This window comes from Hyaena hyaena, unplaced genomic scaffold, assembly GCF_003009895.1.
Source record: "Hyaena hyaena isolate Hyena2069 unplaced genomic scaffold, ASM300989v1 scaffold_391, whole genome shotgun sequence".
In the NCBI taxonomy this organism is placed as follows: domain Eukaryota; kingdom Metazoa; phylum Chordata; class Mammalia; order Carnivora; family Hyaenidae; genus Hyaena; species Hyaena hyaena.
In genome coordinates, this window is record NW_024081024.1 from 986,681 (window position 1) to 1,013,574 (window position 26,894).

Sequence of the window (26,894 nt, forward strand, 5' to 3'; positions counted from 1 at the left end):
TACTGGAATTTTAGGTCTCCTGAAATTCTTCACCATTTCTTATATCACTCTTTCACATTTTAATGAAATATTAATTTTTTAAATGTCAGTTTATAATTGTCCATTTATCTTAGGCTGTTGTGCCTTGTCTTGTAGAGGTCTTATCTTAGGACATCCATTGAGGATGCCAAATAATTTTTCAAAAAATGTTGTTGCTGCATAAAGAAAACAATTTTTGTAGGTCTACTATTTTTTTCTTTATCCTTTTGTTTTGTTTTTTTTTTTTGTTTTGTTTTTTCTTTTTTATGTTAGGAGTAAGAACCAGTGTTTTTCTGATGGTTTTGCAGAAAGTGGTCCCTGATTTTCTTGTTGAACTAACTTTTTTCGCCCTCCAACCCCTGAAATGAGCCCACTACTGTTCCATGGATATTTCAGGCACGTTATAGTCTAAGGTCCATGGCTTTGTGTGCATAGCCTCCCTCCTTTACCTTATTCAAGTTTTTGTTCTAACATTACTCTCAGTGAAGACTACTGTTACCACTCCTTCTAAATTGTAAATGTATCTCCTGTCTGTTCCACTGTGATCTTATTCACTTATATATAGTATATATCATTCTTTATATAACATCAAATCTCTCTCTCTCTCTCTCTCATGTTTTTATTTGTTTCCTCTATATTTCTCACTGAAATGTAACCCACCTATGGCTAAAGATGTTTGTTTTAATTTCTGGTGCAGACATTTATTTATTTATTTTTAATGCTTATTTATTTTTGAGAGAGAGAGAGAGAAAGAGCATGTGTAGGGGAGACGCAGAGAGAGAGGGAGACACATAATCTGAAGCAGGCTCCAGGCTCTGAGCTGTCAGCCAGAGCCTGACATGGGGCTTGAACCCACAAACCATGAGATCATGACCTGAGCCAAAGTCAGATGCTTAACTGACTAAGCCACCCAGGTGCCCTGCCTGGTGCAGACATTTAATAAATATTGTGAACATGACTGAATAATTTTAGGAAGATGATCAGTTTATTTATAGGGTTGATCTGTTGTGAGTTTTTCACTTTTGAATGCAGGTGCATTTGTTTAAATCTTCTGGATTGCCAAGGAATACAATGTATGATTTTACTCTGACTTCTTTCTGGCCACCCAAATGCTATTCACATACCTATTAATTAATTAATTAATTTAGAGCATGAGCAGGGTAGGGGCAGAAGAAGAGGGAGAAGAGAATCTTAAGTAGGCTCCATGCCCAGTGTAGAGCCCCACATCTCTGATCTCACCACTGTGAGATCTCACTGCTGTGAGATCATGACCTGAAGTGAAATAAAAAATTGGCTGCTTAACTGACTCAGCCACCCACGCACCCCCAAATACCCTTTTAAATCTGACGCTTGATGAATAGTTTTTGGCCCAAGTGTCAGTAGATTTTTAACTTATATAGCTTTCCTGGACTGAAATTTTATTGATCTATTTCTGCCAGTCTCACTGCCACATTGATCACGTGGATGTCATTCACCACTACAAGCTACATTATGCATTGCTACCAGTCCTTACTATCTGAATCAGACTTTAGTTATGTGTCTACATCTCTATGGTTACAGTGAACCATCATGAATTGCTCACCCTCTTGCTCCTCTGCTGTTTTCTTGCTATTGCCATCTCATTCTAAATGTAGAGCATCAGAGAGAAGAGGTTGCAGAAAGGACATTTTTGGCATCCTCAGAAAGAATCACCCTAAAGTAAAGATCATGTCCACTATACCTCCCTTCCTTTCTCCCTTCTTTCTCTCATCTCTATGTCCCGCCACCTTCTTATCACATAGTCCACTGGCCATACAGTGGACTATGAGTACTGATTCTTCCTAGGTTCTCTAAGCTCTCAGGCCTAATGGTAGCCAGGGTGACATTGTGGTGATGTTGGGAAGTTTTCCTTTTGTTGGAACCTCATAGGCATTTTAGTGGGTGGATAAAAGATATCTGCACTGCTACCTTAGTGCTGTTTTATGTTGGAAGTCAAGCAATATTTTATTACTCTGGTTTTAATCAGTATAGTTCCATTATTTTTGCAACAATACTGCAGGACGTGCCATAGCATATCTTGTTTTCTTGCAGAACAAACCAAGAGCTATAAGCTCTTAAACTGGATTCACATTTATTATCAGATTATTTGGCAATATGTTTCATTTCTGATGATTCTGTTTGATATGTTCTGGTTATTAAATAAAGGAAGGATGTACCATGCCAGAAGATGGCAAACAAACAATATGGAATGTGACGGAGTCTTATATATTGCTGGTATCTGTATGGTATAATAGATATGGGTAATATCTATCTTGTTGTTTTTTATTCTTTTATGTGCTGGTCAGTCAGGTGCAGCGATAAGAGGAGTCAGAGGTGGAGCTCAGGAAAAGAAAGTATTATAAGTGTTAGCAACAGGAGCCCCAGCACTCTTTGCAGGACTCTGTACTAAAGACAGCAGGTTGGTCAGGAGGCAGAGGATAGGAGCAGCAGGAAGGTTTAGGTGACTGTTTTTATTAGAAAGACGTGGGTTCAAGTCCTGTGTCAGGCTCTGTGCTTACAGTTCAGAGCCTGGAGCCTGCTTCGGATTCTGTGTCTCCCTCTCTCTCTATGCCTTACCCGCTCATGCTCTTTTTCTCTCTGCCTCTCAGAAATAAATAAGCATCAAAACCAAATAAGTAAATAAATAAATAAATGTCTGTACCAGAAATCAAGACAAACATCTTTAGCCATAGGGTAGTTACATTTCAGTGAGAAATATAGAGAAAACAGATGAAAAAAATAAATAATAAAATAATTAGAAATTATTTATATAGGAAAAGCAAGACAGGGCAGGATAAACAGTTTAGCATTGGCTAGTTTGAATAATTCCAGTGGGTTTTGGGCGGTACAGATAGCCTCTTGTTGCCTGGTACCCGGCCCTGGCATGATTTAGGACACAAGAAATATTGGCTAGGCGGATGCGAGTTAGTGAAGGAAGTAGCCAGGGGGATAAACTTTTTTTTTTTTAATTTTTTTAATGTTTTTATTTATTTCTAGGAGAGAGAGAGAGAGAGAGAGAGACAGACAGAGTGAGCAGGGGAGGGTCAGAGAGAGAGGGAGTCACAGACTCTGAAACAGGCACCAGGCTCTGAGCTGGCAGTCAGCACAGAGCCAGACGTGGGGCTCGAACCCACGAACCGCGAGATCATGACCTAAGCGAAAGTCGGACGCTTAACCGACTAAGCCACCTAGGCGCCCCAACCAGGGGCATAAACTTGAGATTGGTTGGTTTGCATATGATAGGCATGCTTTTATGCAAATTGTTATTATCTTTAGAAATTAGCCAGCACTGGGAGGAGCAGTCTCTCACCAGACAAAAAAGTTTTTTGAGATGTGAACACATCATAATATAGAGAAAAAAAAGAATTGAATTACAATATACCCATATTAATATCTACAAATGGATTTCATATATCTAAAACAGTGTAAATTATTCTTCTTTCAAGGTGCTGTCTGTGCTAAAGCATTCGTTGCTGTCCTTCAAACAACCCAGAGTCACGGAGATGTTAAAACTTTACTTCTTGTTTTCTTTACAGTTTCTTATGAAACAGGTATGAATGTTCTTTGTTTTTGTTTTTATTTTGCTTTGTTTTTTTCCAAAGGAATGGTACTATCTTTATTTTTTATCATGCTGAATTAGTTATAGTCTTTAGAAGGTCATATCCATTGACTAATATTTCTTATACTTGATAATAATTATCAAAACTGGGCCAGGTAATGATTACCAATCTCTCTTATATTGGCATTAAGTACTATTTTAAACTAGTACTTAATCAGTTAGTTATCAATGCATGTATGTAGTGAGTTGACTCAAACTAATAAATTATGTTTTTTCTTTAGGGCTATTTAGATCAAGAAGGTAAACCGTTGGGGTTTGCTGGACTTGTATCACATTTGCATTATCATGAGCCTTCTAATCTTGTGTTTGTCAGTTTTCTTGTAAAAGGCCTTTTCCATAATCTCTGTCAGCCAACTATGAAAGGTAAGCTTGATATTTTGTGTATATAATCTGAAAAAAGCAACAGAGACTATATGAAGCCAGGACTTCAGGAATATTTTTTCCTACAACAAAAACAGAAGTTAATATTTAGATAATTTAGACATACCAAATTAGGTAAAATGAAGTTGTATATACCTACTAATTGTATGGGAGACAGCCATATTTTGTGATGCTCATTTTAAAATGTTAATTTCTTATGAATGTTGGTCATTTCTGGACTCCAGGATTCAGAACGTATTAAGTAATATATGGTTTTTTAATGAATATTTTCTAATTCAGTGTTATATGTGCTCATCATAGAAAAAGGATATAGGAAAGTATCATGTTAAATAGGATATTCACCATTAGTGTTTGTGAATATTTTCTTCCAATCATATTTTCTTAGACTATAACTATATAGTATATTTAAATAACTGATATTACTTTAATTGCATAATCTAGAATTTTGCTTTCCCCAAAATATATTTTTGCCAATATCATATAAATTTTTTGTGAATTCTGTTTTAATTTCCACCTAATACTCCATTTAACACATTTTTTATTAGAAACTTTTTGATTTTTATAATTAAATCATGAACTTTTAAACAGTGTTTCTAAAAGAAATGTTTTCCTATTTGTGCTTAAATTTGTTGTAGTTCCTAATGCCTGGCAAATGCAGTGCCTTTCATAGCATTTCTTTATCTTCTATCATGAATTGACAACAATAGTTTACTTTGTGCAATAGGTTTAGTCATTAGGCTCTGACCATGCATTGTTCTGTGAAACAAGAATACTCCAGAAATTCTATCTCCTCAAAAGCTCTGTAACAGGAGAAATAATTTCCTGCAAGTGGAAATACAGTTGTGCTTATTGCTATGTGTGTGTGTGTGGGATGGGGTATGAGGGTGTATGCTATTATAAACATGGAGATAGAAATTTTGATAACTTTATGAGGCAGATAATATGGCTATCACTGTTTTGTAAATGAGGAAACTCAGACACAGAGAAGTTAAATAACTTGCCATGGTCATACAATTTAACAAGTGTCAGAGCCAAGATTGAAATAGGAGTTTGACTCTAGAGCCCAAGTTATTAAATGTAGCACCTTTTAATCACTACTGTTTAATGCTCATGTGTTGTGAAGAATAGAAAGTAAGTTCAAGTTGATGGTATGAATGGCAAGAAGGTAAGGGAGGGGGATAAACCTGGGAGGTTATTTGTGGGCTGCATTCTGGAAAGCCTTAAATGTTAGACTAAAGAGATTGGATTTTGTTTACGAGGCATTAGATACAACCAGAGATTTTTGAATAGGTGAGAGAACTGATCATAAAATGCTTCAGGAAAACTGATCATAGCCTGAAGTTGGGGAGTAGAATGCAGGTAAGGAGATGAGGCAATTTGTGGTTGGAATGGCTAGGGTATGAATTAGAATGGAAATAGCAAGAATGAAAAAGAAGGCACAGATTAAACTGTCAGCAGATAGAGTCATTCTTTGGTTGCTACTTTTGTCCAAATTTTCAGTTTTCATGAGATGAAATGCAATATAACATACAATTTAAGTGTTAAAATGGGATTGATATCTGTTTTTTACATTTTTAACAAGACTCTTTGTTTTATATAGGCTCAAAACATTTTTCTCAAGATGTTATGGAAAAGCTAGTGTTAGTATTGGCAAATCTGTTTGGAAGAAGACTGCTTCCAGCAAAGTTCCAAGATACCACTCTCAAGTTTTATCAATCAAAGGTAAAATTTATGCTTCTGATAACATTAAAATAATTAGTATAATTAAATAGACCCTATCATAAGTGATTCAGCAGCAGTAGGATTTTTATCAACACAGGGTTCATATGTTTTGTGGAATAATAATTTTTGTTTTTGTAATCATTGTTATATTTAACCTCAAATTCATAAGCTTCTTCTTGTAAATCTATCAAAAGATTAAATGCCTTGAGAAAAATAAGATAAAGAATTTTGTTCATGTTTTCCATTTGATTGTATGATTGTATCAAATTATATCGTTCAGTGGCTAAAGAAATCGTGTAGAGATTTATACATTGAAGGAACTTTAATGAATTTAAAGGAAAGTCCCTATCATTGAATCTGTAGTTCCCATAGTATCCTTTTATGTTGAGGTAAGGCTATGGTATGAAGTATATGTTATGAACTCTAATGTCCTCATTGAAAAAAAAATATTTGAATAGTCATTGAGGAAATCATTCTTTGTCTCACATGGAATAAAAGGAAAGAAATTCTTTTCCAATTTTATTTGCAAAATATTCTTTGATCATGATTTGCTACTATTGAATCAACATCAAATACTATTACTAATGTACTCCACAAGAATCTTAGAAAGTGGAATAGGCCACTTATACTACATAACCTTAGTAAAAGGTGTCAAAAAACAAAAAGAGATGAGTGAATCTATATTGTCTAATTTCACAATTACAAATCTTAGCCTTCACACGATGTTGTCTTCACCAGTGAACACATTTTTATTTATTGACCCATCATCTTCACATTTTTTCAACACATGTATAGTCTTGAAGTATTGCTTGTTTTGTTTAAATAATTTATATTAAACTTGGAAAAGTCAATATCTAAGTTCTCACAAAGAAAGACATCATAAAAATATACAATTAAAGAAGGTTTTGTGTGAAGACCTCCTGTCTCTCTGTCAGTCTGTTTGTCTCTCTGTTTTCTTAAATCTTATTGGAAGTTTGTGCACTTTCAGGTAGGATATAGTAAGTGGTCATCATACATATTGCAATAGAGAGCTGTGGAAACAATGAGGATTCGATTGGCTAATATTATACAACAGCAGGAACTTACTCAATCTACGATAGTTATCTTTAACCATGGTTTTTCTCCCAAAGAATTTGTTAATTCTGGACGTGGTTTAAAAATGTACTTAGCATATAGAGAGCCTCTTCTGTGAGATTTAAAAAAAATTATGAAAGTTTTCAGTGATCACATGGAGCTAGAGTGACAAAAACTTGAGAGACATGAGTTTACTGAGGAGGTTTACTGAGTCCCAGATCTGCAAGAAATGTTGGGGTACCACACCAAATTCTTTGCAGTCTTGTGGTATTTTTAAAAGAAATACTAGAAGGAAGGTTCTGCATTTATTCTTAGGCTTGTATCCCCCTCAGACATTTTGAAGGCTTTGAGAGCTGAAAGATATAAAAGGTTAGGAAGCTCTGTAGGAAGGAGGTACATCTTTGGCAGTATTTTAGGACTCAGAAAACTACACCCACCAGTCTCAAACTACCAAGAGGATCATGACCCAGGAATAGAGACAAATTGGATAGACTGAAATTTAATAAAACTGGGAAACAATATTAGCAATACCAACAATACCACTTTGATCTCTACTTGGATTGAAGTGATCACATATTCACTCATTTAACCAAATACAAATATGGGAGAACTCACTCGAGTGGAAGATAACATCATCCTATCAAGTCCTTTTATAAATAATTTCTGGTGAAAAAAAGCTACAAAACTAAAAAAGTGAATAAGCAAAAATATATGACCAATTGGCAGGAAGAAAAGCAAGAATAGTAGTACAGACACCGATGATTTAGATACTGGAGTGCAGAGACAAAGACTAGAAGTATGGTTAATATGTTAAAGAAAATAAAAGTGATAGACAAAATCATGAAAGAATGGACAATTTCACCAGATAATTAGAATTTTATCAGATAACTTTTTAATGTTTCTTTGTTTGTTTATTTATTTAGAGAGCACATGAGCTGGGGAAGGGCAGAGAGAGAGAAAATTCCAAGCAGGCTTCGCGCTCTGTGTCGAGTCTGATGTGGGACTTGACCTCACGACTATGAGATCATGAACTGAGCTGAAATCAAGAGCTGGATGCTTAACCAAGTGAACCACCCAGGCACCCTTATTAGATAATTAAATGGAGACTTCAGAATTGAAAAATATATCTGATCAGAATATATATATCAGAAGAAAGAGTCCATGAGCTGACAGCTCAAATGAAAGTATCCAATGATATCAAAGAGAAAAAATTAAAGTAAAAGCAGATAGCATAAGAGAAATATGGACCATGTTCAAAACGTTTAATGTTATATAATGGGAGTCCCCTAAGAAAAGGAGGGAGATGGTTTCATTGGTGAATTCTTTCAAACAATGAATCCCACCAATCTTTCACAAATTCTTCTAGAGAATACAAAATTTCTTTGTGAGAAAAACCCAAAATTTATACCAAAACCCTACAAGGACATTATAACAAGTAAAATTAGAGGTGTTTCTTTTTTATGAATATAAATGCAAGAATAATTAACAAAATATTAGCAAAATGAATCCAGTGAGGTTTTGAAAACCATCCCAACCAAGTGAGAGTTATTCTAGGCATGCAAATGTACTTTGTGTTGTTGTTTGTTCTCCAATCACTAGATTCTTTGAAATAGTCTCAAGTCTAATGTAATTTGACCAGATGCTTCTATTTAAAAAATGGTCCCACGGCAGAGGGGGGTGGGAAGAGAGAGAGAGACAAACCAAGAAACTAGCTCTAAACTATACACAACACACTGATGGCTACCACAGGGGAGGTGTGTGGGGGGTTGAGTGAAATAGATGATGGGGACTAGGGAGTGCACTTGTTGTGATGAACACCTGGTGTTGTATGAAAGAGTTGAATTACTATACTGCACACCTGAAACTAATATAACACTATATGTTAACTAACTAGAATTTAAATAAAAACTTAAAAAAACTTTTTTAAAGCTGGTGTCAATTAAATAGTGTGAAAGCAAATTTTTAAGAGTGAAGGTATTGGTTTTTATAAATGTTTATAGAAACAAAAATGAATTTACTTCAATTTCACAGATGAAGGAATGAAGCAGTTACATTGTTGAATAAATAGGTAACTACAGAATTATATTGCAGTATTCTTTTCCATTCTTCCAAAGTTTCAGCTTTTGAGAAAGATATATAGATCTTTCTGAAAAATACTTGGCCTTTAGGTGTTCTTAATGATCTCCTTGCTGATTTAGGTGTTCCTTGAGGATCTTCCTGAGGATTTTAATGCTGCTTTACATGAGTATAACATGAACGTGACAAAGGACTTTGCCTCCTTCCTACTAAATGTTTCTAAATTGGCTGATATGAAACAGGAATATCAACTCCCATTGTCAAAAATAAGTAAGTATATCCTAGCTCCTATGTGGATTGACAAGAAGAAGTAATCTTTCTAAGAACATCTTTCCCAGAGGAAGAGTAGATACCGGGAAAGATCAGTCGGCCTTAAAATAAGAGGATTCCTTCTACTTTCCAAAGAAAGAAGCTTTTGATTATTAGAAGTCAGAGGGTAATGCAGAATAAAACTAAATAGCATCCTTCGTAAACCATCTTGATTAAAGGTTGCTTTTGGGGCCAGCCTGGCACATACAGTAAGAACATCTATGAGATGAAGAGAAACAAGAGACTATTCTGTCATGTGTTTTCTTGAGAGGAAATATGTGTAGCGTCCTTGAGCATAGAGTCCTGGCAGATTGCTTGGGTCCAAACTCTGGCTCTGCTATTATTAGCAGTGAGATCTTGGGCAAGTGAGTTCATATTCATGCTTCCATTTGCTCGAAAGATACATAAAAAAGAAAATAACATTGCCAACTAATATTAAGTTAATATATGTGAATATCATAAAACAGTGCCTAGCACATAGTATACACATTAATCTTTGCAGTTATTTTTCATAAACTATTGGATAGAAATCTTCTAAGGGAGAGTAAACAGGAAAAGCTGACTGAGATAAAGGAAAAGGGTTGAGCCAAGAGTAGTAATTTCCTAGTTTAATATATCCTAAGTCCTCAATTGGAAAAAGTTAAGGAAGCAGGGCCCATAGCTTCCTGGGTCCTATTAAAGTGGGAAGCAGCATGAGCAAAAGCAGACAACATTGGAGCATTGTGAGCATCCTAGAGGAGACACAATAGGAGTGCATGAACAGCCTGCCTTCATTGCAAGTTAGAGTGAACACTGAATGCATAATCTAGTGCTTTTTAAGAGTAGGAATGGAAAAAATATTTCTTCTCATATGCCATTCCCAAACCTACTAAAAATGGCCTTTTGGAACATCCAGTCTTGGAAGGATTCTGAGACCAGATCTGAATTCAGTAGGAAAAAGCACCATGGCAATTACAGTAATTCTATGTTAAAAGATTATGCAATTTAAATGTAGTCTTTCATTACCTGCTGATCAAGGAACTGAAATATGTAACATATTATTATATTGATAATTATACTGATAGCTAACATTTATTGAATGAATTCTGTGCTGTTCACTTTATGTCAGATGTACTATTTACTTTATGTGATATATCTCAGTCTGATTTTAGGTCCAGGTAAATTGAAGGACTCCATTTGTAGCAGGGTCTAGTTCTAGTATATATAAAGCTTAACTTTGTAAAAATTAAATCTATCCCAACTTGTTATGGCCAGATTTCGCAGGAAAAGAATGTGAGGACTCCCAACTGGTGTCTCACCTGATGAACTGCAAAGAAGGAAGAGTAGCTATTTCTCCTTTTGTTTACCTCTCTGGAAACTCTGATGGTGATTTGCTTCAGCCAAATACTCCAAACCATGTAAGTGGAAAAGGGGTTTAAAAATAAAAGATCTTTAAGAAAGAATTGGACTGGAGCGGTTCGATCAGTTAAACATCCATTTTCAGCTCAGGTCATGATCTTCCAGTGCATGAGTTCGAGCCCACATCAGGCTCTGTGGTGACAGCTCAGAGCCTGGAGTCTGCTTCGGATTCTATGTCTCCTTCTCTCTCTACCCCTCCCCTCCTTGCTCTCTCTCTCTAGACCTCTCTCAAAAATAAATAAACATAAAAAATATTTTTCGAAAAGGAGAAAGACTTAGACTTATACTTCTAGGCTAAATGTTTAGAAAGGATTTCAAATTTCCCAAATTGAAAAAAACATTCCAGGTGTATGAACAGAAGTATCCAGGAAATGGTGCTCTTGAGGCCAGTATGATTTCAGTTTTTCAGTGTTGGCCTGAGGGACTCTGCTCCATTATACAGAATTCCCAGTAATATCACTTTCCTTCTATCTGGATCGATCCAAGTTTGCTATGAAAAGAGCATATAAAACTATCTTCAAGCTTTCCCAGTATTGTTATAGATGCGGTCAATGCCATATATATTCAGGATCACTAATGCCCAAAATGGAGTGTAAAGAACTATACATATTGCGATATGCTGGACAATCCATTGAATATTGGAATAAACTCATAGAGATTTAATTTATATTTTAACACAAAGTTTGAGGGAAAAAACTTTTGTTATATTTGATACTACAGTTTGACACTAGTGTCAAAACTCCATCCTATTTCAAAATCAGATAGCCCTTTATTATGTAAAATAGTCCAGTATCACTTAAAAGAATTTTGAAAAACTAATTGCATTTTAAATGGACACATACATTTTAATCATATATTCAAGTAATTTCTGATGGTATAATTTCTAGCTTTAGGTAAATGTTGCTATATTAAAATAAAGCCATCATATCATTTTAATGCATAAAAGGGAATATGAATACTGAAGCATTTGAATAACCATAACTATAAAGTTAAAAGTAGTCAAGAACAAAATTTTTAATGATCTCAAATATGGTATAGTTCTATTTAGATTGTACATCCACCTACATAATTTAACCTTAATGTAATATATTTTTAAACATGAAATCACCCTACCTTGTCACATTTCTTAGGTTAAATAGAATGCAATTTCAGTTTAATGGTTATTTCCTGTTAATCATAGAAACAAATATAATACAATTTTTGAGAAGTAATTACTAACAATAGAATTAATATTGTATTAGAAATGTAAATATGAATGGGATGGATGAAGTTATTTCTTTTAAAATTAGTCCATACAACTAAGGATGAATATTTACTTATTTTTAGAATGAGACAGAGCTCCAGAATTAAATCTTAATTTGAATTCTGAGAAACCTTATTCAAATATATAAGTATCTCAGAATGGATCAACTTTTGTTATACCAGTGATACACAATTCCTCTAATTCCTTTGGAGTTGTTTGTGCCAAATCACCTAGCAATCTATTATCATAAGTATGTTTTTAATGTTCTCTTAATTAACAACTTAATTAGACCCATTTTAATCTTGTTGAACTCAAATAATTGGAAACAACCTAATTTAAAAGAAAAATAATTCTTACTTAGTCTTTAATGTCATCCGTTTTCTTAATTAGAAAGCAATATTGCTCTTGGTTGGTAGTCTGTACATTTTCAAACCCCAAGGAAATGTACCATAGTAAGTTTGAGGAAACTTTCTGTTTTATAAGATGAGAGAAAAACATTCATGAAAGAAGAAATGAGCAAGGTTTTCTTTTTTTTAATTTTTTTTTACTGCTAAGGTACATAGTTCAAAAATGAATTAGAAACCACTGCTCTTGATTTTATGTGAAGCTCTTTGAGGCTAGTGCTGTAGGGCTTTGCCCTCATGTGAGTGGTGTCTTACAGATGGTGGAAGAATATGAAATTCTGGCATAGAAATAATAGAGGATTAAACTTTAGCTTTTAAGATCGGTAATTTTTTTTTTTTTTTTACAAATAGTTTATTGTCAAATTAGTTTCTACATAACACTCAGTGCTCATCCCCAAAGTGCCCTCCTTCATGCCCATCCCCCCTCCCCCCCACATCCATCAGTCCTCAGTTTTTGTCAGCATTCAAGAGTCTCTCATGGTTTGCCTCTCTCCCTTTCCCCCACCATTTCCGCCCTTTTCTCCCCCTTGTTCCTCCGTCAAGTTCCTCCTAATCCTCCTATACGTGCAAACATATGGTATTTGTCCTTCTCTGCCTGACTTATTTCGCTCAGCATAACACCCTCAAGGTCCATCCATGTTGCTACACATGGCCAGATTTCATTGTTTCTCATTGCCATGTAGTATTCCATGGTATAGATAAACCACATCTTCTTGATCCATTCATCTGTTGATGGACACTTAGGCTCTTTCCATGTTTTAGCTATTGTGGAGAGTGCTGCTATGAACATTGGGGTACATGTGCTCCTATGCCTCAGCATTTCTGTATCCCTTGGGTAAATTCCTAGCAGTGCTATTGCTGGGTCATAGGGGAGTTCTATTGTTAGTTTCCTGAGGAACCTCCACACTGTTTTCCAGAGGGGCTGTACCAGTTTACATTCCCACCAACAGTGTAGGAGGGTGCCCGTTTCTCCACATCCTCGCCAGCATCTAGAGTTCTCTGATTTGCTCATTTTAGCCACTCTGACTGGCGTGAGGTGGTATCTCAGTGTGGTTTTGATTTGTATTTCCCTGATGAGGAGGGATGCTGAGCATCGTTTCATGTGTCTGTTGGCCATCTGGATGTCCTCTTTGGAGAAGTGTCTGTTCATGTCTTCTGCCCATTTCTTCACTGGGTTGTTTGTTTTTCGGGCGTGTAGTTTGGTGAGTTCCTTATAGATTCTGGATATTAACCCTTTATCTGATATGTCATTTGCAACTATCTTTTCCCATTCCGTTGGTTGCCTATTAATTTTCTGGGTTGTTTCCTTGGCTGTGCAGAAGCTTTTAATCTTGATGAGGTCCCAACAGTTTATTTTTGCTCTTGATTCCCTTGCTTTTGGGGATGTGTCAAGTAAGAAGTTGCTGCGGTGGAGGTCAAGGAGGTTGTTTCCTGCTTTCTCCTCTAGGGTGTTGATAGTTTCCTGTCTCACGTTCAGGTCCTTTATCCATTTTGAGTTGATTTTTGTGCATGGTGTGAGAAAATGATCTAGTTTCATTCTTCTGCATGTTGCTGTCCAGTTCTCCCAACACCATCTGTTAAAAAGGCTGTCTTTTTTCCATTGGATATTCTTTCCTGCTTTGTCAAAGATCAGTTGGCTGTATACTTTTGGGTCCACTTCTGAGTTCTCAATTCTGTTCCATTGGTCTATGTGTCTGTTTTTGTGCCAATACCATACTGTCTTGAGGATGACAGCTTTGTAGTAGAGGCTGAAGTCTGGGATGGTGATACCTCCCGTTTTGGTTTTATTTTTCAGTATTACTTTGGCTATTCGGGGTCTTTTGTGGTTCCATACAAATTTTTGGATAGTTTGTTCTAGTTTTGAGAAGTATGCTGGTGCAATTTTGATTGGAATTGCATTGAATGTGTAGAGTGCTTTAGGTAGTAATGACATCTTAACTATATTTATTCTTCCTATCCATGAGCATGGAATGTTTTTCCATTTCTTTGTGTCTTCTTCAATTTCCTTCATAAGTTTTCTATAGTTTTCATCATACAGATCTCTTGTATCCTTGGTTAGGTTTATTCCGAGGTATTTTATGGTTTTTTGTGCAATTGTGAAGGGGATCCGTTTCTTGATTTCTCTTTCTGTTGCTTCATTGTTGGTGTATAAAAATGCAACCGATTTCTGTACGTTGATTTTGTACCCTGCAACTTGGCTGAATTCTTGGTAAGATCGGTAATTTTAAGCAGCTTTCTCCCCCTGATTTTATTTCTGTAATTATAAACAATTAATTACTTCTGTAAGAAGTTTATAGCTAATCACATTGAAAACAAGACATTTTAACAAGACATAATTTCCCCTTTTGTCTATTTTATAATTGATTTAACTTACGCTCAGTACGTACCATTAACTTTTGTTTCCTCATCATATACAAAATTTTACATGGGGTTTTGGAGGGCATGGATTCAGTTATAATAGGGTATAATGTCTGTGTCTTGTTGCCAAAGATCTTAAAGAGATCTTTAAGGTACAAGGCATGAACTAATTCAGACTCCTCGTTGTTCCTGATGGTGTGCTAGAGAGAAGAGGCCAGTTCTATTTCATCTATTTTGTAAAAGGCGAAAGATTTATTAGATCTGAAGAGAAACCAGAATATCTATTTTATCTATTTTGAAGCATCTTGAATTGATGAATATTTTCAGAGTATTCCATGATGGCAATATGCCCTTTGCCTTACCCAACTTACTTTATGCAAAGTTACTTTCCTAGTGTAAGTTATAACCTCTCAAAACATATTTAGCTTTTATTGTATGTTACATTTTAGTTTAATACTACATATGCCTGCACAATATCTTTATATAGCAGATAAACTATAAAGCGTAAAACCTAAAATGAACACCCATGGACTCAAGATCCATGTACTCCTCCTTTATTTTATTCACTTGTCTCTCCCCTTTCCCCAGGGTGGGGAATAAGCTTAGGAATCCCCTGAGCTTACACCAATGAGTTGACAAGGCATAAAGAAGTACAAAGCCATAGGCTGCTCTCACCCAAGTTTGGGTAAATAAGATTAGCCCTCCAGGATATGGAGGTGGAAAGGCACCAAGAATAGGGAGGAGCAAAGGCCCCAGAATAGAGAGGGATGCTAAGACACCCAATACAAAGGTATGAGATAAGCAGGGTTAGGCATTCAGGGCAAAGCACCCCCTAATTTAGTACTATAGCAGAAAGCTGCTTTCACAGGAAGGAAAGACCAAATTTGGTAAGCAGGTAAATAGGGCTATAGATCACTGCACTGCACTGCTGCTGGGTGATGCTGCTTAGAGCAGAGCTGATTTACAAAGAAAAGGTGCCTTGTTAGTCTTGAAGTGTTTTGCCGAATCTGTCTTATCCCCTAGGCTAGCTAAAATAAACAGACACAGCATGTCTTGTCAGCCGTTAACAACCATCTGACCATCTGCCCGGCGCTAGGATTTTGTTTTATATTAACTCAAGCCCCACGTCTTCAAAACCCCCTTTACCTCATGCCTATGATTCATTGTCTCTTTGTGCATAGCCATCATGTTTGTAAGCCTTCTTATCCTAATAAAAACGGGGCAAGAAGCCTTATTCCGGGCTCTTGTCTTTCCCGGACATTAGCCATCTCTCATTTTAATCCTACCTCCTGCTTTCTTGCCAAGACAAGAAAGAACTTTAGGCTTAGAATCTTCGACACCCCAGGGTATCAATTATCCTAAATTTTGTATTTTTAATGCTTCTTTAAAAAAACATGATATTCTAAAGTCACTCTTTATATTTGTCGCTTTTGATTTTGTAAAAAATTTCCAGAGTTTCCAGGATACTGTTTTTTGTTTTTGTTTTGTTTTGTTTTGTTTTGCACTCTACAAGATGCACCTAAGTATCATTCATATTGTCACATGAAACTCAATTTTATTTTTACTACTTCATAATATTTCAGAGTGTGAATATAAAAAATCCACTGATCTATTTTCGTATTAAAAACTGGCTCTGTCTTTTTTTTTTTTTAATGTTTTATTTATTTCTAGGAGAGAGAGAGAGACAGCGTGAGCAGGGGAGGGTCAGAGAGAGAGGGAGTCACAGAATCTGAAGCAGGCTCCAGGCTCTGAGCTGGCAGTCAGCACAGAGCCCGACGCGGGGCTCGAACCCACGAACTGTGAGATCATGACCTAAGCGAATGTCGGACGCTTAACCGACTAAGCCACCCAGGCGCGCTAAGGCTCTGTCTTTTTTTCCACTGTTTACTGTTACAAACAGGGCTGCTGCAAATTTCTGGTACACATATGCAACATTTTCCCTTGAATGTAGATCTTCAGGATTTTTCCAGTCAAAACTGTTTTCTGGATCATAATGGAATAAGAATATCCAAGAACTCTTTTTTTAAAGTTTATTTATTTATTTTGGGTTAGAGATAAAGTGCAAATGGGGGAAGGGTAGAGAGAGAAGGTAAGAGAGAATCTCAAGCAGGCTCTGAACCATCAGCACAGAACCCTAACTCATGAAACATGAGATCATGACCTGAGCTAAAATCAAGAATCAGATGCTTAACCAACTGAGCCACCCAGGTGCCCCAAGAATTTTCCAAAACTCTTAGTAAAAGAGCTTTCTAAGTGACTACCAAATTATTTTAGGAAAGTTTTACTTTCTACCTTACTTTCCTGAAGAAGTAGTTTTACTTTCTACTTTACTGATTAGTATATTAGACTTCCTATGAACCCATATAGTTTTCAAAAGTTGAGCAAACATCAAAAGCTATTGGCTTGTTTACTCTTCCTCCTGGGTCTCCTTTCTTCTTCCTTCTTCTCCTTTCTTCTTCCTCCACCTTTCTTCCCTTTCCTCCTCCCTCTCCTTCTCCTCCTCCACCTCCTCTACTTCCTTCTCTTCCTCCTCTTCCTCTTCCTTCTCTTCCTTCTCTTTCTTCTCCTTCTCTCCTTTCGTCTTCCTCCTTCTCACCCTCCTCCTTCTTTTTCTTCCTTCTCCTCCTCCTTCTTCTTTTTTCCTTCTTTGTCTCCTTCTTCTCCTACTTCTTCTCCCCTTCCTTCCTTCCCTTCCTCTTCCCCTTCCCCCTCCCCTTCATCTTCGTCTTTGTTTTCGTCTTCGTCTTCTTCCTCTCCTCCTCCTCCTTCTCCTTCTTCTCTTTCTTCTTCTCCTTCTTCCCCTTCTTCTCTAATCCCCCTACATCTTTCTCCCTTTCCTGTTTATTCTGGTAATTGGGTTCTAACAGTTGTTAGAGTTGTTCAGTTGAACTCTTCTCTTGAACCAAAGAAGGCACCAGTTGTCTGATACTCTGTTTACAAGGTATCTCCTGTACAAATTAGGATACTGAAAACAATTTACATTAGCTTTTATTTCCTAGTGGGTCTTGTTATTATTCAACTGGCTGGAAGATTAAAATTGCCAAGAGTATGCTGTGAGGCAACAATGTTCATAGGTGGTGCTAAGCCACTATCTAGGCTTACTTAGGACAGCAACATTCCAGTGTGTATGAAAGACACCCTCTTCCTTCACCATGAAGAGTATGCTTCAAAAAGGTTGATTAAACAAAGGCACTACAAAGCACAATAGAAGAAATCATTAACTTTCTTTATACATAAATGACAATAAAAGTTGTATTTCTTTAGGTCGTTCTGCGTACAATTGGTATTCATCACACTCAGGCTCCTGTGCTGTGGTCACAGGTGTTTGATAACCAAGGAAGAAGAATGCCACTTAATGCTTATGCACTTGATTTCTATAAACATGGTTCCTTGACAGGACTAGTCCAGGACAACAGGTATGTTTTATCTATCCTCACCTATCCCCCACTCTGTTTTGCCCTTTAATCATTTCTACTTCTACCTTTTTTCTGTCTCCATGTCTGCATTCATGTCTGTATCTACATCTTTCTCTTTCATTTGTACCTTTACCTCTGGTTCTATTTCTGTATCCATCTTTATGTTGCTATCTAATGGATGAACCTAATGAATTTTAGGCAAAGTCTTTTACAGTTTTAAGTATAGGTTAATCATTCTAAATATACTGGAATTCTTTTTCCTGTAGAATAATGGCAAGAGAAGGTAACAAACTTTGTGTTATTTTATTTGTGGTTTACCAATATACTCTTGGGACTTAGGCTGACTCACTTGACCTAAAGATGTACACTACAGATACAAATATTTGTGCATACTCACAGATGTGTTATTTATTGATATCCTATTGTATTCATTATGAGATATTTTAAAACTGAAAAACAATAACAAGCAATGCCATGCTCACCATTATCTGAGAGAAGTATATAAAAAGGTATATAACTCACACATCTGAGGACTGAGCACATTACAGTTGTGTTAGCTCTTTAGCAGGGAATACAAAGTTATGTTTGTCCATTATAAGTATTGTTACTCTGGTTTTACTTGATATCCATTTGTATGATGAATGTTTCTCAATCCTCTCACTTTCAATCTGCAGGTGTCTTCAGGACTAACATGCTCTTATAATCAGTGTATAAATGAGTCTTTTTTTAAAAAAATCCATTCTGTCACCCTGTGTCATTTGATTCAAGTATTTAGTCCATTTACATTTAATGTAATTATTGATATATATTTATTACCATTTTATTACTTGTGGTTCTTTCTGAAGATTTTCTTTGATTCTTTCTTGTCTTTTTTCTCTTTCAGATTTGTTGGTTTTTCTTTTAGTGAAACTTGGCTTTCTTTCTTTCCTTTTATTCTTTGCATAATTATTAGTAGTTTTTGATTTTGGGTTACCATTAGGTTGTATCTTCTGCATATAGCAATCTATCTTAAGTAGATTGTTAGTTAATTTGAACCCATTCTTTACTTCTCTCTTCCTCATGTTTTAGGTACATGATGTCTTATTTTACATATTTTATTTTGTGGGTCCCTTGGCTGGTATTTTATAAAAGGATTCATTTATACTGCTTTTGTGTTTCCTACCTTCATACTGTCGATTTTAGTGTTTTGTTTTTACTCAGCATCCTTTTTAATATTTTTTGGAGGACTAGTTTAGTGGTCATGAACTGCTTTAGTTTTTATTTGTCCAGGAAACTCTTTCTCTCTTCTTCTACTTTGAATGATAGACTTGCTGCAGACTTTTCCTATTCATCACTTTGAATATATCATGCCATTCCCTTCTTGTGTAGACAGTTTCTGCTGAAAAAGCCCCTGATAACCTTATGGGATTTCCCTTGTATTTAACTTGCTTATTTTGTCTTCCTGCTTTTAAATTGTTTTATTTATCACTGTATTTTGCCCTTTTACTTATGTCTTGGTGTTCATATGCTTTCATTGATTTTGTTGGGAATTCTCTGTGCCTCCTGGATCTGGATATCTGTTTTTTTTCCCCAGTTAGGGAGGTTTTCAACTATTATTTCTTTAAATAAATCATTTGTCTCCTTTTCTTTCTCCTGGGACTTTTATAATGTGAATGTTTTTATGTTTGATAGAGACACTGAGTTCCCCAAGTCTGTTCTTGTTTTGCATAATTCTTTTTTTCCAATTGTTCAGCTTGATCACTTTCTATTAATGTGTTTTCTAGGTCATTAATTTGTTCCTGTTTCTTCCATCCCTGCTGTTCATTCTATCATGTATGTTTGTGTTTTTGTTTATTGAGCCTTTTATCTCTGACATATTATTACTTATCTGTGTTAATGTTCTCACTCATGTCTTCCATTCTTAAGTCCAATGAGTATCTTTATGATCAGTTCTTTAAATTCTTTATCAGGCATGTTTTTTATATCTGTTTTACTTAGATCTCTGGCCATGGTCTTGTCCTGTTCTTTCATTTGGGAGATATTCCTCTGTCTTCTCATTTTGTCTAAGTCTCTGTGTCTGCTTCTCTTTGTTAGGAAACTCACCTACTTCCCCTGTTTCCAAGGGTAATGTTCATATGTGGAAGAACTCCTGTGTTGGGAGATGTGGTATAGGCATAGGTTTGGGCTGGTCTTCTTTGGGTGGGCACCTGCAGCACTGGGACTGAGGCAAGCATGACTGGGAATGGTGGTTCCACCAGAGTGTGTGTGGGGGTGGGGCTTGGTGTAAGCAAGTTAGGTAGCGAGTGTCAACTGTTGGCATGGTCCTGGTTCCTGCAGGTGGCCTTGTGCTTATGCTGAGGGGTGGGGGAGGGAATGATGCTGGCCAGTTTCTTTGTTCTCATAGGGGTCTCTTGTGAACACTGCCCATCTGCAACATACCCTGAGAAGAGCAAGTAACTTCCCCACTGTGTGCCACAGACACTCTTCAAATAGCTTTTTCTATGCATTACATCTGTGAGCTGTTTGCCCTGCTTTCTCTCCAAGAGAAGCCCAAATGCCTCTGGCCTCTATCTGAGCCAGCTTTAGGCCCTGCTGGTTGTAAGAACTCATGAAATTTGGACCCTCTAATTTTCCAAGCCAGTTGGTATGGTGAAACATCTTCCCTGTACAGTCCCTTGTGTGCTAGTCTGCCTCTTGCCCTTCTCCATGACTGTGACTCCCTCTCCATTGGAGCAAACCATGTCTCTTTGCTTCTTACCTTCCTTGATGGGGTCTCTTGTCTACCTTTAGTTATAGAATTTTTTGTGAGTCTTCAGGTTGATTTCTGGGTTATTTAGGATGTTTTGGTAGTTATCTAGTTGTATTCATGGGATGAAGCAAGCCTAGGGTCTTCCTACTCTGCTGCCATCTTCCCTCTTGGAAGTATTTCTGATCAGCTTTTAAAATATGACTTACTGTTGTGAATAAAGTAGTTGTGACATTAGTAAATAGTCCATTTGATTCTCTAGCCTCCATTCACTCTCCTGAGCTTAACTTTCCTACTTTGGTTTTCTCCCGAAATGGTCAGTCTCCTATGTGAATTAATTTTGTGTGGTTGTGACACTTTTGATTTTTTAATTCATAATCACCATCCTGTTGATCGAATTATCATCTAGGATTGTGACATTCTAATAAATATGTCTTCACAGGCGAAAGTAATCTCTTATTGACAAATCCAACATTTCAGTATGAAATAAATTCTTTAATGTTTTTATATTATTAATTTTCAAAATGATATTTGCTTAGGATGAATGAAGGAGCTGCTTATCAGTTGTTGAAGGATTTTGCACTGACCATTCAGTCTATCAGGTATGTTATATACTTTAAATATTGATTTCATATTTTCCAGAAATTTGATGGTAATTAAATTAAGTTTGTTGACCTCATACTTTTTTTTAAGTTTATTTAATTTGAGAGAGAGAGTTCTCAAGCATGAGTGGGGGAGATGCAGAGAGAGAAGGAGAGAGGGAATCTCAGGCAGACTTCACATTGTCAGCGCAGAGCCCAGGCAGGGCTCAAACTCATGAACCATGAGATAGTGACCTGAGCTAAAATCAAGAGTCAGATGCTTAACTGACTAAGCCACACAGGTGCCCCTGCTGACTTCATACTTAAAAGTGACATTGAGCTTCTTAGGTGTCAAACATTCCAATTCCCCAAACAATTTGCAGAGCTTCTCTTCACCACCCTGTTGCACAGGTTCTATAAAAGAATTAATTCCAAAGCCCATTTGACATAAGGTTCAATTCGGACCAGAACTTCAGCCTCAGGCACTGCCTAACTACAGGACAATATTCCAAAAACCTCAGGAGTTCCTAGATGCTAGTATTCTGTTTTTATAACCAGTGTTTGTCATATACATGATATTTCACAGGGCCTCTTAGGGATCCATTGGATCCCTGGTTATATATCAATTTACATATTCTGGATTCTCTTGCTTTATACAGTGTTTTTGGCAGGCTTCATCTGACACTAATCTCTCACATTGGTATCCTGTTTTCATCTTTAAGAGAGCTCAGTGGAAACCCAAACAATTCCAATGAATACCCCCCTCCTAAGGCTCTATTAGAAGGTCCATCCTTAGGCCCATCAGTGTTTCCTGGTAAAATATACATCTTCCTAAAGCCTCCGTTCTGCATGTACTTTAATACTTTATGGGTTTCCCCTTTTCTATCACTTGCTTTAAAAATTGTATATCTTCACATACACGAATACGGGTAATTTGCCATGAATTTCTTCATCTTCATGAAGCTCTTGCTAATTAGGTCATTGTCTTATATTTTGTTTGATATGAGATTAGTTAGACCTGTTTGGATGTTTTATACAGAGAATGAAACTATGAGGATGATAGAGCAGAGGGAACTGTTCTAGATTCTGAGTATCTCTAGCTGGTGTATTTCTTGAGTGGCTCATAGTAATTCAAGAGCATATCAAGAAACTCCAGATTTTGGAACAGTCTCAAAATCTGATCCTAGAAATATCATTTATTTTTTTAAAAACTATTGAAACATTATTGATTTGAGTAATATGTTTAAGCATTTGAGATATAGAGAACCTATAAATCTATCCCTTCTATAAACATAATCTTACAGTGTAGTGTCAGGAAACTTGTAGATATTAAAAAGGTAATAAGTGCTACGGTGACAGATAAGGGGACAACTAACTTGACCTTGGATTCAGAGAAGGATTTTCAAATGAAGTATTTTTTTTTTTTTTTTACCAATTCTTATGGGATATTACGGGGACAGAGGAAATAGTGTTTTGAAAGTACAGAAATGAAAAGGGCCTGATGTGTCAGGTTTGGCTTTGATCTCACTATAGTGGCATGGGGAATACGGAAGTTGTGATAGGGATGGGGGAAGATGCGGAGTTCTTTAAAAGAGCTTTCAGTTTGGAGAAGGGTCTTAATTCTCATATTATGGAGTTTGGGCTTAATATTTTGAATATTGTGTAGATACTTCATAGACATGAGTATGATATGGGTCTATGGTTTATATGTGTGATAGAGATGTATATGACTTATATGTGACAGAGACTCAAAGGCTATAGCAGCCATGCTGGTGAAGGTGGGTGTGGGTCTGAATTAAGGAAATAGAACTAATGATGATTAGAGAAATATTTATGAGATAGAATTCAAAGAAACTGTCAATAAAGGTCATGTAGTTGGTGAAGATAACAAGGTTTCTATTTTAGTTAATGATACATAAGAAACATGGAAGTGAGGATAAGGTTGGAGGAGAACTAAGAACCAAAAATAGTGAGTTAGAGTTTATAAATGTTGCCTAATATCTGTGGGAAATCATTCAAGAGGAAATGGTCAGTGTCATATAGGTCTGTAACTAGGAGGAAATTCAGTGTTACAGATAAAAGATATGATCATTCTTTGTAGTAGGTCAATGAAGACACTATGAAAAATTCTGGAACTTTAGTGGAACCAAGGTAGATAGGAATTACAGAAGGCTGGTAAAATGTCAGATCCTGATTGTGTTCAGTATTTTAACATTTCAGCTGCACATTTCATTCTTGAATTTCCTTTCTTTTCTCTTTTCACCTGCATAATCATTTCTTATTGCTGCTATAACAAATTACCACAAGCTTAGTGGTTTAAACCAACACAAATTTATTATCTCACAGTTCTGGAAGCCTGAAATCCAAAATTGGTCTAACTGGGGTAAAATCAAGATGTTGGCAAAGTTTATTTCTTTCTGGAGGCTTTAGGGCAGTCTTCTCTATTGTCTTTTCTAGGCTCTAGAGACTGCTGGTATTATTTGATAATGGTTCCCTTCCATCTTCAAAGCCAACAATGGTGGGGAAAGTCTTACATTGTGTCATTCTGAGATGAACTCTCTCCTGCCTCCCTCTCCCACTTATAAGAATCTTTGAGACTATATTGGGCCCACCCAGATAATCCAGAATAATTTTTCTATCTCAAAGACCACTGATCAGCAACTTCAATTCCATCTGCAGCCTTAATTCTCCATTGCCATGTAGACTAACATGGTCCTAGATTTCTAGGGATTAGAACATAAATATCTATGGAAGACCATTATTCTGTTTATTACCTGTTTTTTTCTTTTAAATTTCTCACATATCTAGGTAAAGAAAGTAATATTTTGCCCTTCCTAGAGGCATTTAGTTGTGAGTTTCAGTATATACGGGACACAGTAGCCAAAAAAAGTCACAAAATAGCCTCTAAAGAGATATGTGGAGAAAAGGAAAGGAATTTGTGTCGCTGCTATTGAAGAGAAGAGGGAGAAGTTTATATGGAATTTGTTAGCCTCTAAAATCATCTTGGTAGTCAACATGATGAGGAACCACATAGGGACTGTTTTGTTATCTTTATTTTGTTATTTTTTCCATTAAAATTTTTTAAAAATAAACATGTTTCTTATCATCATTCTTCATATTTTTCTAACATTTCATCATGTAATGGGATTTTCTTAATTCTTCCCACCTGGGAAAAGTCCTCCTTATAATACTGACTCTCACTAAAATTCTGTGTGTCTGTATTTCTATTTACAGTGTTTCCTTGCGTGAACTATGTGAAAATGAAGATGACAATGTGGTCTTGGCATTTGAACAATTGAGTGAAACCTTTTTTGAAAAATTTAATAAAGTTTAATAACAAAGACTATCCAGATCACTTAAAATATTTCCATGGGCATTTTTCAAGTCATATTTTGTGATTGTCATGCTTTTTGGTTGGAAATACAATATATAATGAAGTGGAACAATTTGGAGTCAGAATTATAATCAAACCTGCCATGTTCTTTCATGAGTACCCTTGGGTCAAGTTATTTAATGTCTTTGAATCTTATATAATAAGATTCTTTATATAATAGCTTCTTTATATAATAATTATTCATAATTATTCAATTCAATAAGCTATTATTCAAAAGCTTATTATATAAGCTTCTTTATATAATAATTATTCATAATTAATATGTAATTAATTAATAATTACTAATAATGCTTATGTTTCAGCTAGTTTGTGGATTGATTAAAAAAATGCAAAGATTTGGATGTGACTGAAGAACAATTTTTACTCTGTGAGATCTAAACAAACATTATGCTCTCAACACTTTCCTCCTCAATGTCATAATTTGTAAACATCTATTAAGGCTAGAATAAGCTATTTCAGTACCCTGAAGTTGAAATATATTTTCTTTAATCAATTTAAATGTGATTATATGACTTATATATATGGTTTCTAAAATGGTACCTTCCAGTAAGCTTGAACTACTTTTAAAAAATATATAAATGAGAGTTTTGGCATGAATCCTGTGATGCTTTAAAATAACAGATAGCTTGTGATTTGGCTTGATTTTAATTTTGTATAAATGACTTAAATACCACAAAGAAATAAAGTGGATGTAGTCAACTTACCATTGGTCTCTTTGTTTTAAGGCTATGCGTCTTTCAATCCATTTTCACATACATATACATTTTGTATATAATAAATAGCTTACGTATAATCACTTTCCCTCCCTAGTCTAAGCCTCAGATCACAGTTTTAGAAACCATTTTAGACTCTAAACTTGAGCGTTTTATCCTCAGAGCAAAAGAACTGCCTTCTTCTTCTATACAGACGTCTTACAGAAGATGATCTTTTGTATGACATTATTTATACATTTATTACATTGGTTTAGAAAAACACATGTGCTTCGTTTTGCGTGGAGATAAAATAATACTCTCTTACCTGGACATGACCCATTATTGCATGTGCCATGTTAGGGGTCTCTAGTTTCCTTGGTTTAAACCCATTTAAATTATTTGAAAACATAAAATGTAACAATTTCTGGACACCAAAATACATAGAAACCAACGTGGTTTGGTCAGTAGACCACTACTGATCTCTCCTCGAAAAACCGATACATAATATTAATAAATTGTCACATTGGCTTCTACTTCTCACTTGTGGTTTCATATGTCTGATGAAGACATGAAGGTATTTTTTTTCCATATGAATGAGCCAATTTGGCTCTCTAACTTTTAGGGATATAATAAGATTATGTCCTATAAACTGGTATTCTACTAAAAGAGGAAGTTATACCTAACCTCTTTGAGGTAGGTCTAATGGTCAGCTTCCTTTGCTTCTTTTTTGACTTTTAGCAATAACTTAAAAAAAAATGACTTGAACCAACTTTTGAAGAGAGAATTTACACAGGAACTCTGAAAACATTTTATGTTCCATTTGTTGCGATAATGTGAAATTTTTCTTTCTGAGAAATATGTAGAGAGACCCTGGTGAGATTTACTGGAGAATAATTATTACCACCATAATTTATACCCATTTTTTCATATAAGAGGAAAACATCGTATTGGTATTAGGCCTATAAAGGGTCTTCTTGAAGAGCTGCTTATTAAAAATTTTTATCTTGAGAAAATTATAGATTTAAATGCTGGAAATAATATACTATGCTCACTTCAGCAACACCTATACTAAAACAGGAATGATACAGAGAAGATTAGCATGCTCAAGGATGACATGAAAATTTGTGAAATGTTCCATATTTGAAAAATATATGTATACTCATGCATATATGGTTAATTCATTTATGACAAAGGAGCCAAAGATAGACAATCGTGAAGGAAACATCTCTTCAATAAATGGTGCTGGAAAAAATGGACAGCCACATACAAAAGAATGAAACTAGATCACTGTCTTACACCATACACAAAAATTAATTCAAAATGGATTAAAGACATGAAAATAAAATGAATTCATAAAAGTCCTTGAAGAAAACTAGGTAAGTTCCTTGACAACATTGATATTGACAATAATATTTTGGATTTGACACCAAAAGCAAAGGCAACAAAAACAAAATAAACAGTTGGGA

At 35.7% G+C, this 26,894-nt stretch overlaps 1 protein-coding gene and 1 pseudogene across 1 annotated transcript in view; both read left to right on the forward strand.

The window, feature by feature from the left end:
* Positions 1–24,833, forward strand: part of LOC120244774 (probable ATP-dependent RNA helicase DDX60) — a 103,069-nt gene extending 78,236 nt beyond the window's left edge. Inside the window, exons 31-38 of the mRNA XM_039251511.1 lie at positions 3,483–3,587; positions 3,877–4,018; positions 5,637–5,758; positions 9,031–9,178; positions 10,472–10,614; positions 17,885–18,036; positions 21,301–21,363; positions 24,577–24,833. Coding sequence (XP_039107442.1) covers positions 3,483–3,587; positions 3,877–4,018; positions 5,637–5,758; positions 9,031–9,178; positions 10,472–10,614; positions 17,885–18,036; positions 21,301–21,363; positions 24,577–24,676 — 975 coding nt within the window. The 3' untranslated portion in view covers positions 24,677–24,833. The remainder of the gene's footprint in view (positions 1–3,482; positions 3,588–3,876; positions 4,019–5,636; positions 5,759–9,030; positions 9,179–10,471; positions 10,615–17,884; positions 18,037–21,300; positions 21,364–24,576) is intronic.
* A 1,639-nt stretch (positions 24,834–26,472) lies between these two features.
* Positions 26,473–26,572, forward strand: LOC120244776 (annotated as a pseudogene).
* Positions 26,573–26,894: the final 322 nt, after the last annotated feature.